This window comes from Vipera ursinii, assembly GCF_947247035.1.
Source record: "Vipera ursinii genome assembly, chromosome: 1".
In the NCBI taxonomy this organism is placed as follows: Eukaryota; Metazoa; Chordata; class Lepidosauria; order Squamata; family Viperidae; genus Vipera; species Vipera ursinii.
In genome coordinates, this window is record NC_139512.1 from 233,896,301 (window position 1) to 233,916,107 (window position 19,807).

Here is a 19,807-nt window from a genome sequence, read left to right on the forward strand (position 1 = left end):
TTGCACAGCATGGCTAACAAAAACAAATCTAGGGACACATATAATATGGCAAAATAAAAATGCTACTTCTGCCTAGAAGCAAATTTTGTTCATGTATTACTTCTAGTCAGCTTCTTCCTTTAAATAAGCTCCAAACCAGTTTATACATTTTAAATAAGTTAAAAGATGTAAATGTGTTGTTCATTAATAAATATAAAATTAATAAACAGAATATGATAGTATGTCAAATAGCAAGTGGATGATAAAATGAAAGCCATATTTTAGAATCAAGACTTCTGGCAGGGTAATTCATATGAAGAAATTGTTGAAAGAGACAAATCCAATTTACCATCTAGCAAAAATACAATAATTTTGATTATCGACAGAGGTTACCACCCGATCAAAAACCCTCTATGTAAAATTTGCTATCTCACCCCCAGTTTTGGCCTCTGATAATAACTATAGTATTTTTTAGCCCAGCTTCGCAGACATACCTAAGATGTTGTTGGCTGATTTCCTTCCGGGTGAAAATGGGATGGGAGTACTAGAGTCATCCATTTTCTAGCAATAGCAATAGTATTTAGTCTTATATATCACTTCACAGTGTTTTACAGCCCTCTCTAAGCAGTTTACAGAGTCAGCATATTGCCCCCAACAATCTGGGCCCTCATTTTACCGACGGATGGAAGGATGGAAGGCTGAGTCAACCTTGAGCCAGTCAGAATCAAATTTCTTACTGTGGGCAGAGTTAGCCTGCAATACTGCATTCTAACCACTGTGCCATCACTTTCTAGGCACAAAGGTCTGTTTGAGAGACTGTGTATCTTCCCAATGGTAGCAAGAAAATCATAGATACATACAGGACACCATCCACCAGCCCGCTTTTATAGCCAACCAAGAGTGATAAGCTCCTGTTAAAGTTATTGAGTGAAGTCTTAGCCAGTGCATCATTCTTTTTGCCTTGAGCCTGTGTTCCCTTAGTCCTTTTCCAGTTCAGCAGATCTGTCATAACTACTCAGGACTGGCCTGCATTTCTCCATGTCTATCTCATGTACTTCAGAGGCATCACTGTTGATTTGGTTTACTGAATTTACAACTAAATATGTGGGAATAGCTTCTACCTAACACAGCCATTTAAAGGGTTGCAAACAAGTACAGTAATTTTGTGTATCATTCTATTTTCTTTTTCTTATGAGTAACATGCTTATGAAATGAATAGAAAAAAATGGCAGCTTTATACCAGGGCTCTTATGAAATAAATAGTATCATCTGATGTTACTTGACTGCTAGGCATTTCTGTTCAGAAAGAGAAAATGAGAGCGGGGGAGAGCAGGAAAGAGAAAATACATTATGTACATATTTTAATACCAAAAGGTGGTATAAAGGAAGAAAACATCACAGCATATATTCTAGTTATTGGATAGATTTATATCTTATCTTGCCTTCAGAAGCCCAAGACAATATAACATTTTCTCCAGGCTTTCCCTACAACAACAATCCTGTGAGGCAGGTTGAATTAAGAAAGTGACTGTCCATAAGTTACCCAGTGTGGTTCCCTGGTAGAGAATCAAACTTGGGTCTTTTTTTTTATTCTAATCTTGCACCTTAATCACTACACCACACACTGTAAAAAGCTCAGATCAAATTGTAGATGCTTGATGGTATTTCCAGGGTAACTTGGATTACATCATTATTGTAGCTGTACAATAAGCAATGTACTTTTAAATAGGGACTGTTTTGTTTGTAATGTTTTTTTTTTACAAAGTGGAATAAAGTCAGGTTCCCCTTTTTGTTTCTTTCCGTGGTACATTAGTGTGGTTTTGTGAAGGTAGATGCTGTATTTGTTTTGTTCCTTTATTGGACGTAAATGGCCACCCATTTTAACCAGCTAACTTTCGCAGCCTGTATAAATTCACTTGAACAGTCTGCTGTTCAAAGCAAAACCGAGTGCACCTTGCTGTTAAGAAGTGTTTTGCATGTTGAAGTGTACAAATCTGAGCCCTGGTATTACTAGTTAAAACTGAGGAGAGACCGGAGATCTCTGCATGGAACTTGGGAGTTTCTACTGGTGAGGGAAGCTAATATTAAGCTAAAAGAACAAATGAAACTGGATGGGATAAAGCAGCTTTCTTTGTTCCTTTTGTGGCTTTCACCTCTGTGGCAATGTATCACTGCATCCTTTTATTTTAGATAGTTTTTTAAAAAAACACCTGTTTATGAAGTCTGATTATGCACATAGTTAACTAAATATATTTATTATAAGGTGTGGGGGTTTTTTAAAAATAAAAGCAACATAGATCAAATTGTAAAAGCTCAGTCCCGGCACTATGAACCTGAAAAAAAAATGTTTTAACATTTAATGAACTATGTGCAGTCATGTTCAAACCCTACATTCAAGATAAGAAGAAGTGCTGTGTGCGAATCCTGTTATGTACTGGGCTCTTAAAGAATACCACGTGGTTTGCTGGAGCAGCTAACGGCTCTCCAGCAACCCAGACTACAAGTCTCCTGTGCTGCAATTGGCTATCTCCTGGCGGCAATGGCTGATTCAAACCTATTGGCTACCACCTAGGGGCTAGACTATATATTGCGGCTAGTTGCAGCCTTTTCCCCAGTACAGTTTTTGCATGAAATAAACTATGAGTTACCTTGTACTCAGCTCTGCATCTTCATTCCTGCGCCAAATAACCTGCTGTTTAACAGTGGCGATGAAGGTGGGATCCTGCTTCACTGATTAAGAGTTGAAGTCTACGAGGGAAAGGCAGCACACGCTGGAGGGAAAAGGCATTTTCCCCCCCTCAAGGTCGGCTAGCAAGCTACACTAGCGACCTCGTGCTCAGTGGACTCATTCCCTGAGCCTGGAAGCAGGATCCGGAAGAACACAGGAACCAGAAAAAGAATGCTGAGAGAATTTGATGTGAAACACCCAGAGGAATGGCCATCATATCTATCACAAGTAGAAAACTACCTCAGGGCCAATCAGATTGCGGAAGAAGGACTGAAGGCCGCAACGCTACTCTGCATGTGCGGCCCAGCAACCTTTGATTTGGCCAAGAACCTTTTCACGCCGATACTGATCGAAGCAGTCTGCTACGCAGACCTCAAAAAGAAGCTAACCAGGCACTTCCAGCCTAAGATGTCTGAAATGGCCTGGCAGTTCAAGTTCGACCAAAGAGTGCAACAACTGGGTGAATCAGCTTCCGAGTTCATCGCGGGCCTGAGACAAGCCACACGCCTTTGCAAATTTTCAAATTTAGAAGAGCGACTACGAGACCGGCTCATCTGCGGCCTACGGGACAGAACGCTTCAGCAGAGACTCTTTGCTAGGCCAAATTTAACGTTTTCTGAAGCACAAGACGAGGTGATGGCCGACAAAGCTGCCAAGGATGCCGTTCAAACAGTGCAGCCTGCCAAATAGACAAGATTTGAAGAAACAGTCCACCAAGAGGACGACAAATGTACCGAAGAATTCTCCGAGGAGGAAGAACCTGAAATCAACCGACTCCAAAAGCAGCCCAACACACAACACCGAAACAGCCAGCAGTGAGAGGACAATTACAAGGCACTTCTCTTACCAAGATGTAAGGGGTGCGGCGGCAACCATTTTCACGCCAACTGCAGATTTCGATCAGCCATGTGCAGAGCTTGCAGAAGGACAGGCCACATTGCAGTGGTTTGCAGAGCCCACCAGAGAGACCGGCCACCCAAATACCAGTCGGAAGAACTGACTAGGAGAGGTACTGGGGCCCAGGGGCCAGTTAGTGTGGGTTTTTTCAGAAGCCATAGAAGCGTATGCTGCACTGGGGCTCCACGCCCCCTCAAACCCAAACTTAAGCTCATGATAGAGCTACAAGGAGTTCCATGTAAGATGGAATTAGACTCTGGCTCAGCAGTTTCAATTATTTCTCAAGACACTTTTAACTTCCTGCGTAGGCGCAGTAATCGTTGGGCCAAACTAAGACCCTCAGATATAATCCTAACTGATTTTCAAAATGCTCACATTAAAGTTTTGGGAGAAACCACTTTGTTGGTAAAGTTTAAAGGGTTTTGGGGGCACCTGGATGTAATAGTAGTAGGGGGCCAGAGAACAAGTCTCATTGGACTCGATTGGTTTGATGCCTTAGGTATTCAGATTACTGGCATAAACCAGATGCAAACTGCAGACCTCACGTCAGTATGCGAGGAATATGCAGATGTTTTTGATTCAACACTAGGCAAATACATAGGCCCACCTATCTCATTTAAGTTAGATCCTAACGTAGTCCCAATCAGGATTAAGCCTTGTAGGGTCCCCTTTGCCTTAAAACATAAAATTGATTCCAAAATTGATAAGCTCATAGAACAGGGCGTGTTATAGCCTGTTAATGGTGGGGAGTGGGAAACTCCTATAGTCACCCCACTTAAAGCCAACGGGGAAGTTCACATATGTGCTGATTATAAATGCACTCTAAATAAAGCCCTCAAGCAACATGCTTACCCGGTCCCAGTGGTCAATCATATTTTAACCTCCTTGCAAGGGGGTACTATTTTTGCTAAACATGATTTAGCACAGGCCTATCAGCAATTGCCGGTTGATGAGGCCACAGCTGCGGCTCAAATGATCATGACTCACAGGGGGGCTTTCAAAGTTAAATGCTTACAGTTTGGAGTCAGTGTTGCACTGGGTATTTTTCAGGGAATCATGGAGCATACACTCAAGGGTATTCAGGGCATCTGCCCTTATTTTGAAAAAGAGGCCCTGGCCATTGTTGCTGGAATAAAAAAAATTCCATGACTATTTATATGGCAGGGATTTCACGATATACACTGACCACAAACCTCTGTTGGGACTTTTCACCACAGACAAACAAACCCCCCACATACTATCTCCAAGAAAGCTGAGATGGTCTATTTTTCTATCTGCATACAATTTTAAATTAATTCACAAACTGGGCAAGGAAATGGGCCATGGTGATGGCCTCAGCAGACTACCACTGCCACTAATGGATCCTAATCCAGCTCCAGCTGCTAAAATATTGTTCATACAGGACATACCTGAATTTCCTCTCCATGCAGGGGACATTGCTGCTGAAACTGCCACAGATGAAATACTTAGTAGAGTGTTGTCATGGGTATGCACAGGCAGGTTGGATAAAAGTCCAGGCTCAGAATTTCAGAGCTATTTTGTCAAGAGGCATGAGTTATCTGCCCATAAAGGGTGCATTTTATGGGGAAACAGAGTCATAATTCCCACTTCCCTAAGAGACAGGGTTTTACAATCATTACATGACAGCCATCCAGGCATTGTCAGAATGAAAGCTTTAGCTAGAAGCTACCTCTGGTGGCCTGGCCTTGATAAGGCCTTTGAGGCTCAAGTCCATGGTTGTTATACATGCCAGCAATCTAGGCCTGAAATGCCACAGACCCCAGTTCACAGGTGGGAGGAAATGCACACTCCCTGGTCTAGGGTTCACATAGACTACGCTGGGCCTTTTCAGGGACAGCTCTTCCTTATAGTAGTGGATAGCCACTCAAAATGGCTGGAAATAATTCCAGTTCCTAACATGACTACTGCTAGGACCATCCAGGTGCTGAGAAAACTCTTTGCCACACATGGGTTGCCAGATGTCTTAGTTTCAGACAATGGGGCCCAATTCACTGCTGCTGAATTTCAGGCCTAGTGTTGTGACCCCAGCCCTGGAGGGTGCTTTATCTTCACATGCGGACTCAGAGGATGATATGGGGGAGGAGGAAGCTGACATGAGCAATGTGCCGGAGGGGACAACTCCCCCTCGTGAGTCAGCAAGAACTGACTGTGGCTGACGTGCCTATGGACCCCAGTCAAATAGAGGAGGAAACAGAACAGCAAGCAGAGGCCAGTAGCAGCGAGGAGCCCCTATTGGATGCAAGAGAAAGACATAGGATCTGTCGGCAACAGCAGCAGCAACTATTGCAATGCCCCAAGAAGCGTGGCCGGGAGATGTAGGGCCACACCCTACAGAGTATAAAAGGGGTGTGGCTGTGCAGGAAAGGCATGGTGAACAATTTGTTGGCATTTTGAGATTTGTAACGTGTCTGCCTACATCTGGGCTTTGAAGCTGCTGGCCGTCTGCCAAGGACATTGGAACATCACCCGGTAATTACAAAAGTGCTGTCTGATATAAACCTTGGGAGAGAGTTGTCTGTTAGAAGACCAGGTTTTGTTTGTTCAGCCTACGTTTGGCTTCTGCTGGACTTTTGAGCCTCTTTATGGCTACTCATTGGGAGGGGACAGAACACCTTCCTTAGAGCTAATCTCATCAGAAATGCAATGTCTGCGCCTTTTCATCCATCTTCTAATGCTCAAGCTGAACATGGCTCCCCTGAAGGAGCAAGCCAACCGAACTTCAGCAAGCGCTGTGCCTACTCTGCTGAACAGTCTGACTCTGGGGTGGGCCAACCTGGAGAGGCCAGCCAGAGTGCATCAAATCCCCTTGACTCAGGAGCACAAAGGAACACAAGTCTACCCAGCCCACTGGGTAAGCTGGTAGACCACAAAGTGATGGGAACTCCAAGACGTTCCTCTAGGGCACACAAGCCTCCTTCATATCTTGCAGATTACGTTGTAAAATAAAGAGCTATATATTGTTGTAATTCCTGTTGCCACTACACTACAGAAACTAGTGCTATGATGTAACTGTCTAATAGTGCCATTTTTGAAGCCTATTCATTGAGACAATGTTTAATAACATTGTAACCTACATTGTTTTTTTACTTTTATTATTATTATCACTTTTATTTTAGTGTGTTTGGATAACAAGTCTTGACAATTGTTGAGACTAATTGGTGTTATTATAGTCTGGTCTAAGAGGGGAGGGGTGTTATGTACTGGGCTCTTAAAGAATACCACATGGGTTGCTGGAGCAGCTAACGGCTCTCCAGCAACCCAGACTACAAGTCTCCTGTGCTGCGATTGGCTATCTCTTGGCGGCAATGGCTGATTCAAACCTATTGACTGCTGCCTAGGGGCTAGACTGTATATTGCGGCTAGTTGAAGCCTTTTCCCCAGTGCAATTTATGCACGAAATAAACTATGAGTTACCTTGTACTCAGCTCCGTGTCTTCATTCTTCATTCCACACCAAATAACCCACTATTTAACAAATCCCAGGGGAAACAAATCCCCATGCTTCAGAACAGTTCTTTTTTAGCAGTTAGGATGAAGTGAAAACAGCTCCATTTCTTAAATGTTTGCCATTAAGATATATTCTTGCTCTTCTGTCACTGTCAGCTTTCTTGACATGATCTGAAACAGCTTTGACTGAAGTAATTTTAGCAACCTATTTCATGCACTTCACATTAGCTTCAAGAAACATCTGCAGGGATATTTTGTCATCTGTTAAAGTGCTCATTTCTTGCTTCCGTAGAACCTTGCATTTCAACTAGATGTGTTTGCCATCTCAGGGCAAAAAAACCAAGGTAGCATCTCATAAAAATGTTCACACGCTGAATTAGTAAATCTGTAGAAGCAGAAAAAAATGCACAGCTTTGTTTGATGTATTTACTAGATGTGAATGCAAATCCTGATTTACAATACCAAATGGATTACTATATATTTATAGTATATTAATATACTATATAAATAGTATAGTATAGTATAGTATAGTATAGTATAGTATAGTGTAGTGTAGTGTAGTGTAGTGTAGTGTAGTGTAGTGTAGTGTAGTATAGTATAGTATAGTATAGTATAGTATAGTATAGTATAGTATAGTATAGTATAGTATAGTATATTTATATTCTAAAAGAATCTCATGGCACCTGAAGAACTTTTCTTTTTAAAGAAAAGTAAATGGCAGGTGTACTTTGGGGAATGTTTTCCATTTAATTTTGAAAGCATGTTATCGCTGTTTTCACAATGCAATTGGGAGGCTGTCCATTTTTAAAATGGCTGCAGTGGGGGATGTAACTAGTCACAAAGCACCAATATACAGAATGTTTTTGGTCATACTCTCCAACCTGTCTTCAAAATGCTTTTTACTAACCCTGCTTAACATTTGCCTTATTTTGCAACAGATCAGCATACTTTTAGACAAGTTCTAGGCTACTCTATTTTTTTAAAAAAAAATAAGAAGTCCATGGGCTCAGCTGGGCCCCAGGAGCATTCCTAGAAGTGAAAAAGAAATGACTCTGGAAGCAAGTGTGTCACTGGGAAGACTTGCAGGTTCTTAGTTTCTTCAAAGATGACATATGTTGTCAAAATACTTTTGAGAAAACAATTGCTTAAATATAAAATTCAGTTTGGTCAAGGACAGTAATTAGATACATGAATCTGCTATTATTTAACGTGTTGATATAGATCTAAACCAGGGGTCCCCTCCTGTGGGCCATGAGGGGTTTGCAACTGGGCTGTGAAAATGGCCGGTGAGTGTGCCCACGGTCATGTGCATCCTCTTTTGCACGAGCAGCAGGTGCGCACTCCATTTGCGTGAGCAGCAGGCATGCATGCACGCCGCTTGCAGAAATGGAGCTGCGTGCATGCTTGCTAGTTGCTTCCATGAACTATCCCCTTCCTCCCCCGCCCCACCAGTCACAAAGCTGGAAACACTGGGGAACTCTGCTGTAAACAACAGCAACTAACAACTCTTTGCACTTCATCAAATAAAAAAGCCACAACAATAAAATTTTAGAAAAAGCTTATTTGTGTCCAGGAAGAAAGAAACCATATAAAATACTCGTAGTCCTCAAATTACTACCACAATTGAGCCCAAAATTTCTATTGCAAAGTGAGACAGTTGTTGAGTGAATGTTGGCCCATTGACAACCTTTCTTGCCATAACTGTTAGGTGAATCATTGCAGTTATTAAGTGAGGAACATGTTTGTGAATTGTTGACTTTGGTTGTTGGGAGGTCATAAAAGGTGATCACATGATGGCTGGGACACTGCAGCCATCATAAATGCGAGTCAGTTATACCAAGTGTCTGAATTTTGATCACATGACCATGGGCATGCCGCAACAATCATAAATGTGAAAAACGGTCACATTTGTAACTTTGAATGGTCTATAAATGCACTGTTATAAATTGAGGATTACCTGTAGAACAAAATCAAATACACCAACCACCCTGTCCCAAGGCCTGGGAGAACTGCAGAGCTTTTCAGTGCCTTTTTTTACATCATCGGGATGGGAGTCATACAGATCTCTGGGAAAATATTATTCCAGAAGGTAGATACCTATAACATGGATGTTTATCAGGAACCAACCTTTTCCTCATCTCATCAATAGTGATTGAAGTAGACCAGGGGGTGTCAAAATGCCAGCCTACAGGCTGGACACGTCATCCAGAAGCCGCACCCACCCCATTGCCAGCAATGGCAAAACCATCCCATGACATCACGTGATGTCACGCATTTGAGATGTCTGAAATGGACCATAGAGAAAGGGATACCATTATTGACAGTATCACAATTCTGAGAGATCAAGGAGCACAAGGATGAATGCATCATCCTGGCACCATCAAAAGGCATTAACAAGCATGACCAGTGTTGTTTTTAGACTATATTTGTGCCTGAAATCTGCCTGGAAAGGGTCCATGTCATCCATTTCCTCCATGTTACTTTGGAACTATTTCCCACCTACCACCTTAATAACCTTCCCTTTTGAAGACTACAAAAAAAAATGTGAGTCCAGCAATGTTTTGTTAAGGAGGGTCAAAGGAAACACCCACTTTCTGAGATAATAATAATAATAATAATAATAATAATAATAATAATAATAATAATAATAATAATAATAATAATAATAATAATAATTTTATTTGTATACCGCCCTTCTCCCGAAGGACTCAGGGCGGTGAACAGGGCAATAAATAGTAAAATACAGAAATACAAAAATTAAGAATGGATTAAACAAAGTGCCCAGTACCTCAGAACAATAAGTTAAAATACATTTAAAACATTAAAACAATAATAAAACCCAAACCCATCAGGCCAGGCCGACTTGTTCAAACAAGTAGGTCTTTAGATCCCATCGGAAGGAGTGAAGGTTGGGCGCCATCCGGAGCTCAACCAGTAAATGGGTAAGCTGATACTACTGCATGAATCACTTCCAAGCCAACTTTAAATTCCCAGGAAAGGTTTGAAACTAAGAAACAGGTGACTGAGTTCACAGTTTGAAGGAAACTGTCCACTTCATATGGAGTTGTAGACTGAAGCCCAAAACAAGGAAACCCACAAGATCATGCATCAAGCAGCTCAATTGAACTTGCCTAGTTGGAGTTCAACACTCAGCAAATCCAAATGATTTTATCTGTGAGATCACTAGAATATTGTTCCAGCAGCCCAGTAGACGTTCCTGTGATTCATCCCTACTCAGCAAGAAATGAGACAACCTGATCAGGGCCATTGGAAATCTATCTATGGATGCATAAAGGTAGTGAAATGACACTTTGCCACCATTACCGGCACAACATAATCCCAAATATTTGGGAGGCTAAGATGATCATTTCGAACTCTTTATGTTCTCATCAGTTAGTCATACCCTTTATTTGAGATTCGAACCCGGGCTGATTATATATCAGGCAGTGTTTTAACCTCCTGAGCCACGGGTTCTTTCTCTCTTATATTAGCTGGAAGGCAAGGCAAATGTATGTTTAAGTATTTGTCAAAAAGCCTTGACAAATACTTAAACATACATTTGCCTTGCCTTCCAGCTAATATAAGAGAGAAAGAACCCGTGGCTCAGGAGGTTAAAACACTGCCTGATATATAATCAGCCCGGGTTCGAATCTCAAATAAAGGGTATGACTAACTGATGAGAACATAAAGAGTTCGAAATGATCATCTTAGCCTCCCAAATTCTTTATTAGCAATTTGAATAATTTGCACAAATAATGAGCTGTCATAAGTTGACTATGTCCTGTGGATAAGCCCTGAGCCGGGCCAAAACAGGAATGAAAGAGTTAATTAGCAAGGTCCATTCAAAAAGCCTTGACAAATACTTAAACATACATTTGCCTTGCCTTCCAGCTAATATAAGAAAGAACCCGTGGCTCAGGAGGTTAAAACACTGCCTGATATATAATCAGCCCGGGTTCGAATCTCAAATAAAGGGTATGACTAACTGATGAGAACATAAAGAGTTCGAAATGATCATCTTAGCCTCCCAAATTCTTTATTAGCAATTTGAATAATTTGCATATATATATATATATATATATATATATATATATATATATATATATATATGCAATATATATATATATAAGCTATATATATATATATATATATATATATATATATATATATATATATAAGCAATATGTATATATATAAGCAATATATATATATAAGCAATATATATATATATATATATATATATATATATATATATATATATATATATATTTGAGCAATATATATATATAGATAGATAGATAGATAGATAGATAGATAGATAGATATAGATATAGATAGATATAGATAGATATATAGATATATATAGATATATATAGATATATATATAGAGATATATAGATATATATAGATATATAGATATATATAGATATATAGATATATAAATACTTCAGTCAGAAACCGAGTTGACCATGCTGATGGAACAATAGTAATGTCTCCTGCTATGAGAATACATAAAACACCCAGAACAGAAAATAAAAAAGCAAAATACACAAGCCAAACCATTTTACATTTCTTCCAGTTTGAATGCTCATCCCATATGCTTGCCCATTCTCTGGGGGGGGGGGGGAAATGAACCAGGCTTGCAGACATTTAGAGAAGACCATCAAAGTCAGGACCATCTCTGTAAACCTTTATAGCAAACCCTTTGCATTTTACCTGGAAACTTAACAGAGTCTTGCAACTTAGAACATAAGATTGTTGTGCAAGCTATGGCCTAAGGTTGTAAAGAGCAATATATTGTCCTACCCAAAGGGGAGAATGTTAGGTAGATGACTATGGCCTAACTGGTTGGGTTGGCAATATATATAAACTATGATTGTATTGTTGTAATAGAAATTGTATTGTATCACTTTAAATGTGTGATGATTGGCCAATGCTGTTTTTCCAATGGCCATAAGAGGGAGCTAGAGACATAGTTTCTTTCTGTTATCCTCTCTGTTACGTTTGCTGTTACTTGCTGATTATTGTGGTTTGTGGGTTTGCTACTGTTTGCTAAACCTGAAGAACTGTGTTTTGACTTACGGACTGGTAAGAAGACTCTGTATTGGATAATCCTTGGACTATTGTTATTTGCTATCATCTCTTTACTCATGTATCACCTGGACTGATTTTTTCTTGGACTGTGCTATTGTATTATTCCACAAGTAAATTCTTTTTACACACCTCAGTGTATCTGTGTGGTTGCTGCGTAAACTTGACTACTCTCAGTATCCTCTTTTTCTGTGCAAGCTCTTGTTAGCTCAAGAGATACTCTGCACATTCCTTATCACATAGGACTGGGAGGGAACCTCAGAGGTCTTCCAGTTCAGTCCACTGCTCAAGGCAGGAGCCTTATACCATTCCAGTCAAATGGTTGCCCAGTCTGTTTTTTAAAATGTCCAGCACCCACAACTCCTGGAGGCAAGCTGTTCAACTGATCAATTATTCTCACTGCATGTACTTGCCAAGTCCATAATTCATATTCAGTGTTTTGTTTTGTTTTAAATTGCAGCACCTTATGAAATATGTCCTGAAGATTATTTGATATCATTCGTTTGGAAAAGGACGCCAGCAGGGGATATGGCATTCAATCGATGCCCTCTTAATGCTACAGGTATTGTTACTGCTTCCTTAATCCCATCTGAATTATTATAAATCAGAAAAAAATATTTTGCCCCTTTATAGTTTACATGATTACAGTATTCTTTAAACTAAAATCTTCCAGTCCTAAATAATGTATACATTACTTTTTTAAAAAAAATCTGTATGTTTCACACTTCGCCTCCGGGTACTTCCTGTAGTAAGCAATTATTATTCTATTCTTAAGCTAGTTTGCTGGAAATAATGACCTGGTCAACAAAAGAAATTCATAATATTCCTATATTTTACTCTGACCCTTTTCCTAAGGAAATCATTTTCCTAAGGAAAAGCTGATGCTTCCTATTATAATGTAATATTTGTGGTGCACGCTCTCAACAAGGATACAGAATTCTTCTGAATGGACTTCTTTGTGTTGATTCTGACTTGTGTTTCTATTGCATTTTTCTCCCCCTCCCCTCATCCTTTTGTTCCTCCTTCTCCTTGTTCTTTATGACTCACAGGTACCACTAGCAGGCGCTGCTCTCTCAGCCTTCACGGAGTTGCCTTCTGGGAACAGCCGAGCTTTGCTAGATGCATATCAAATGAGTACAAACACTTGCAGCATTCAGTAGGTGCAAAGCCAGCTTTAGTACTTGCTCTATTTATTCATTGCTTAAACAACAACATTATGGGGATAAACTGTTTTGCTATTCAGTCAGATCATCTGATGGCTAAAGAAAAATAAACGTTGCTATAAGGTAGGGGAGGGGGAATATGCATGTCATTTGTTTTCATCCTTTGTTTTATTATTTTGTTCAGGTTTATTTATTTATTTATTTTCCGACGAGCTCGTGTGATTATGAAATAATGCATGGTTTCTGGCCTTTCTATTCTTTCTCTTATAAAATGTTTATAGGCAGTGGAAGCCACAAACTTCTTTAGGTTTACTAGGGAATCCTGATTGTGAATATATTAGATTTCCTGAAGCCACAGAACATTTTATAACTCATTCAGCGCTTTAATGGTACGCCCATAAATCAGTAGCCCGGATACATTTTTTCCCCCCTCAGTTCTACTTCAGCTGAGAACAAGCATAACGGCATAAATTTAGTGCAAGAGATAACCAAAGAAAAATGACAGAAGCGCAGATTGCTTTTGAAAAGTGAATCAAAGATCTTTCTTTCTTTTCCAGATAATATGAACATATGGAAGTTCGTTTCCCTCCATTCTAAATATTGTTTAGATTTGCAATAATTTCTTTATTACTTATTTTTTTTCTTGGTACACAACTTACAGGCTGCTCCAGTCAACTGACTCTGAGTCCCCAGATTCGCTATTGGGATTAAAACAAATAATCTTAATAGCACTTATTGCAAAAATAACCAGTCAAAGACTCTCTTAGCTATTTCTCTCCTTTCATTCTCCAAATGCACTTTCCTCCCTATTTTCCTTTTTCACAATACCACCCCAAGGTGCTTTTGTCTCTATATAATTTATATTGCACTGGGCAGGCATAGCTTTGTATAAATGCACATTAAACACATTCCAATTAGAAATTCTATTCCTGCTGTTGCCCTATTTCTCTTCCTCTGTAGCCAGTGGAAGTACATGCACACATCTGTCTGGGATCTTCAAAGTGGCACTGCTGTTCTTCCTCACTTCTGTCTAACCAGGAAAGAAGGAATAACAGCTGCCACTGACACAAGTTCCTACTGAACCTAACAACTGAACTTAACATTCTTGAATACAAGAATGTGAATTTTCTTTCTTCATATACCTTTTTGGCGGGTGGGGATGCAAACAAAAGTACATTTATTTTTTATTTATTTTTAATTCCATTTATATCCTGCCCTTCTCCGAAGACTCAGGGCGGCTTACAAGCTTAGCAGTAGAGGTAATCCTCATTTTTTATTTTATAGATATTTTATTGGTTTTTAACTATAACAATCTCTAGTGTCTGGTGTACAGCGTGTTGTCTTGGTTTATATTTTAACAAAAAAAGGACAGTAATAATTAACCGTCAAAAATGATTAAATTTGATAATTCCATAATTAATATATTAATTAATAATACATTTCTTTGATCTTTCCCTCTCCCGCTTGTATTTTCCTTCTTCAACCTTAGCCAAAATATAATTCTTAATATTTTCAATATATAAATGATTAGGTATAGGCATTTTTTTATATTTATATAATAATAATAATAATAATAATAATAATAATAATAATAATAATAACTGAGCTTAAATGGACTCCAGAAGATGGTAGAGGACAGGAAGGCCTGGAGGAACATTGTCCATAGGGTCGCGATGGGTCGGACACGACTTCGCAACTAACAACAACAATAATAATAATCTCTATATATAACATTTTTTCAGTTTAGATTATTCTCATAACCATCATCTCATTAGTTCAGCATACATCCTATTTTTATAACTTTGTTCCCTTAGATTCCCTTATATTCAATCCAATTCTTATCAGTCATAATTTCTTTATATTAGTCATCTTCACTGCCTAAATTTTCCCATTTAGGTACATCATCCCAATATTTTATGTCATGCATTATAAAAATGCTATACTTTTTATCTGTCTTAAAATCTCTGTGTATAACATCCTTTTTAATCAGTTTATATTTTACTTATATATTAATAAAAGTTACATCAACCTACTATTTTAACATTTAATATATTATAAAACATACTATATTACTTAAATCTCATTATCCTTCTTGTTATAAGGCCCCTTTATGTTCAAAATTCTCTGTTCTTTTAGTCATATTCAAAAAATGTTTATTCATGTAATAGTCCATCTGGTAGGGCAGACATGTGAAACAAGGCCCGGGGGCCGGATCTGGCCCGCAAAGTGGTTTCATGTGGCCTCCGAAGCCATCCTGGAAACAGTGAGGGAACAGCCCCCACTGCCTTGGCTCTGGCCCAGAGACCCTCCTTCTGCCAGAGACCCTCAGATCTGTCCCACTCCTGCCCAGGCCCCCATAGGCACCCTTGATGCGAACGATGTAGAGCTGGCCACACCCACCCAGTAGGCCATACGCACTCTAGCCACACCCACCCAGTAGGCCACGCCCAACCTGGCCATACCCACCCGGCCCTCTGAGGGCAACCGCAATGCTGATGCGGCCCTCAATGAAATTGAGTTTGACACCCCTTTGGTAGGGTAAGTCAAACCTCTTGTATCTGTCTCTGGTCTTCTTCTTTTGCCAAGTAATTTTCCAAGTTGATGTAATCTGCTTACCTAACAGTTCCTGTATTTTTACAAATGATGTTGGGAATACAAAAGATGAAGTAAGTAAGATAAATTCTTTCTGTCTCCCAAACTTTAATAATTTTCCTAATCATTTAGTTTTTCTTGTTGTATCAGAACCTTGTAGATTTCTTCCTGTTTGTGTCAAATTGTAATTCTTTTCCTTTGTTATTTCATCAATTTGATCATACTCTTCTAGTTTGTAATCTGCTGTCTTATTTGTTTGTTCCTTTTTTGTTATTTCCTGGGTATTTTTTAATTGTAGATTTAGATTGGAAATATGCTTATTTAAATACTCAAAGTTGTTCTGAATTTCGTTGTGGTTTGGATCTATTGTCATTTGTATTTGTCCTAAAATTACATATATTTCCTCTGGGAAAGTATTTATATTGCTTTGAAGTATTGCTTCTGTAGACCCTTGATTTTCCAGGCTAAGTCCTTCAGGAGAAAATATTGAATGTGGCATCCTGTCATTTTTTGATACGTATGTGATATCCATGTTGTCTTCCCCCTTCAAATAATCTTTCATCAAAGTTTTAATTCAAAAGTCAATTTATCAGTCAATCAAAATTACAGATTCAGCATACTAAGCCACTTTAAATCCTTCCTGCAAATTCTCCTCTAATAGATTAGCCAAAAAGCCAAGGTTGTGTTTTTTTTCCCCATAAACAGTTCTTAGGTTTAAGCAACAGTCCAGGTGTGTGTTTTTTGTTTTTATTTTCTTTCGAACACTTTTTAATCTTATAGCTGGCTCTTCCTTTGTTCTCAGCTGTCTTCAAGGTTATTTGCAATTCAAAGGAACAACTTTTTCTTTGTTTCTGGACATTCTGCCAATTTCTGGGTCCTTATTGTTAGAGTTCTGTTCTCTGATTCTCCACTAGATGTCAGCAGTTATTTCTTTTTTCAGTTTTTCTTTCAATCAAAAAGTTTTTTTGTTATATATTTTTATAATTCCATCAGAAATATTTAGAGTATAATCTTGACAGTTTTTTTAATTCCTAGATTTGTCCAGACTGAAATATTTTAAATAACATTTTAGTATATCTCTTTCCACCTTTTGTGTTAATTTGCCGCTTCCGTCTGTAAGGGAATGGGGATATAGTCCCCTGCCTTCACTTCTGGAGGTTTTCTTGCTTTGGGGATCTTTTCAAGGATTTAAATAGTAGATAGAAGAAAGAAGATCAGTACTCTCATTAATTCCAAGCACGCTGTTCACTGATGTTTAGGTTTGTGCTCTGGGACTTCGGCTGCAAGCAGCTTGAGCTAGACGCTGATCTCACACTAGCCTTTCTCCAGTTGGGTTAGGAGGGCTTTTCCCAGATCAAACAAAGCGATTGCAGTTGCTTCATGATTGATGGGGCGCCTCTCCTTCACAGTCACCTTTCCGGGGCAACTTTGGACTCATGTAGGGTCACCCAAGCAGGAACAAACAAGCCATGGGGAGTGGAGGACCACTCTGGCATAGCCATGTGCTGCAGACGCAAAAACTGGAAGTCCAGTAATCCTCATTTAATGACTGCCTTGTCAGGCAATATTCACTTACAACAGAGATTAGAAAGTAACTTTGCAACCAGTCCTCACATTTATAATTTCCAAAGGTTTGTAAAGCATAGTAAGCTGAAGTAAGATCATAACCACAGTTTTGGTTTTCACCTAGCAACCACATTGCTTAACAATGGAGTTGCTGTTAGGAATCCTAATTGTGGTCACTAAATGAGATCAATTTTTTCAAATAATCTTAAAACATTATTTAAATTCATAGAATTGTATACAAATATAATATACTGATTTACTATTCTTAAAAAAGAAATTAAAATTCAAAAATGCCATTAAAATATAAAAAACAGTCATTGATAGAGAAACTTGCCAATTTGATCATTACCAACTTGCCAGAAATCCTCTCCCATGCTGTATATATAAAGAAACAATTGACATATGTGCATAATTTGCTGTGAAAAATCAGGTATAGATTTGGCTTTCCAATATTGTCTAACAATTCTCCTGGTTCCCCCTTTCCAACTTGATTCATATAACATAATTTGTGGTGCATTTATATGTTCCATGCAGTCTAAAAGAATATATAAATGATTAGTGGGCAGTAATGTTGTCTTGAAACAACAAATATTATTTTGTTTGTCTTAAAAAAACATTACTTGGTATTCTATTTCTTCATTTCAGTTAATTCCATTGTTTCTATTGTTCACTATAGTAGCAAGTACTGGTAATTAAAGAACTGTAGGTGATGTGTGAGAGCTCTTTCAGAAAATATACATAAAGATATACAGTACATGCTGATCATTTGACCATATTCAAGTGTCTTTGGCAAAGAAATTACTCATTGCACAAACAATACGCTTGGAGAAGCTTTGTCTAAGAAGGAGATGAGGAACATATCCATCAGTGCTGTCAATTCAGTAACTGAATCATCTACGTGTGATGAACTCAGAATAAAAACTCCAGCTGGCATCAAGTATTTGGAGTAGCACTCAAAATGTTTATAGTTTCCTGTCCCTGTTTGGTCATTCAGTAAGCAATATATGGTGATTACTTTCTGATTCTCTCTTTGTGTGCATATGTACATGCATACACACACATGCGTACACATACATGCATACCCATGAATGCTAAAATCACGTCCTTAAATACAGGTTTTATTTGCATCTCCTGATAGCAGCTCTGACAAAGGTTGTTATTGTCGTTTGGTCTTTTAAAACATGAACTCAAATTTATTAAGTGTTTGAGGAATGATTTTCCTTTCTTAAACTAGGCTATAGTGATTGATTCACTGTACTACTGTCCTTGATTCCTCCCCTCCCATCAGCACTGCAATCTTGTTCTCTTGAACTACATTCCTGTTGCCTCCAAATGAAAGGATGGTCATTTTAAATGAGACCATGGCACACTCCCAACTTAATGATCAGTCATTTCTTAAATGGAAAAGTTACAGTGGAACCCAACTATTCTGTCAGATCAACTATGAAATGAAATGTACCTGTGAACTCTAAAAAATGGATTAGATTGCACATTTCTGGGTCATAGAAAACTAATCTCTGAAGAGCATTTCTCATTCTAATATGTTGGAAACCAGAGAGAGAGAGAACAAATAGTTATCAAAAATAGCATGTGTCCTGTAAAAGATACTTCTATTCTTTTTACAAATTTAGGTCACAAAAGTGGTTTCCCTCTTTCTCGTATTATTGCAGCTGCTACAATGAAATGGAACTTGAAACAAAAGAGCTGTGAGGTGAATAAATATTTGCTTCTGTTGCAGTTCATTAAAGCTGATTTCAATTTTTTTTGTTCCAAATAATATTACAAAATTCATGTATCTTCCAGTGCCTCTTTTCCTTGATGAAAATTCCTTGCTCTCACACTGGAAACTGAAGACTTTCTTCTATCCAATTCATTTATTTTCCTAATGGCTCATTATAGGAGTCAGGTAGAAATTTTCACTTCAAGTAGATATGAAATTAGCATTACTAAATTCCTCATCCCATGAGGCTTTCAATTTTTGCCACTGCTCTTTTCTCCAAAAAAAAACCCTTTCTTTTCCACTCTATCCCTATATTTATCGATAAGGACTGTTTTATATACTTATTTTTAATTTAATTTAATTTAATGTATTGAGATTTCTATACCGCCCTTCTCCCTGAGGGACTCAGGGCGGTTCACAGGGCATATATAAATAACAATACAAAAATTAAAAGAAAATTAAACCAATGCCCAATTAAAATACAAGAATGATAAAATAATAAAAACCTATAAAAAAACCCATATACCCCCATCAGGCCAGACCCGCGGGAGGCCACTGTTCCTCAGATAGTCGGGTGTGAGTCTCTCTTTTTGAGATGCGGCCC

General features: G+C 38.6%; 1 protein-coding gene across 1 annotated transcript in view; it reads left to right on the plus strand.

The window, feature by feature from the left end:
* ADGRB3 (adhesion G protein-coupled receptor B3) overlaps positions 1-19,807 on the plus strand; it is a gene marked incomplete at both ends in the record, with an annotated part of 540,315 nt that overhangs the window by 194,242 nt on the left and 326,266 nt on the right. The window contains 2 exons of the mRNA XM_083351264.1: positions 12,623-12,724; positions 13,212-13,318. Coding sequence (XP_083207390.1) covers positions 12,623-12,724; positions 13,212-13,318 — 209 coding nt within the window. The remainder of the gene's footprint in view (positions 1-12,622; positions 12,725-13,211; positions 13,319-19,807) is intronic.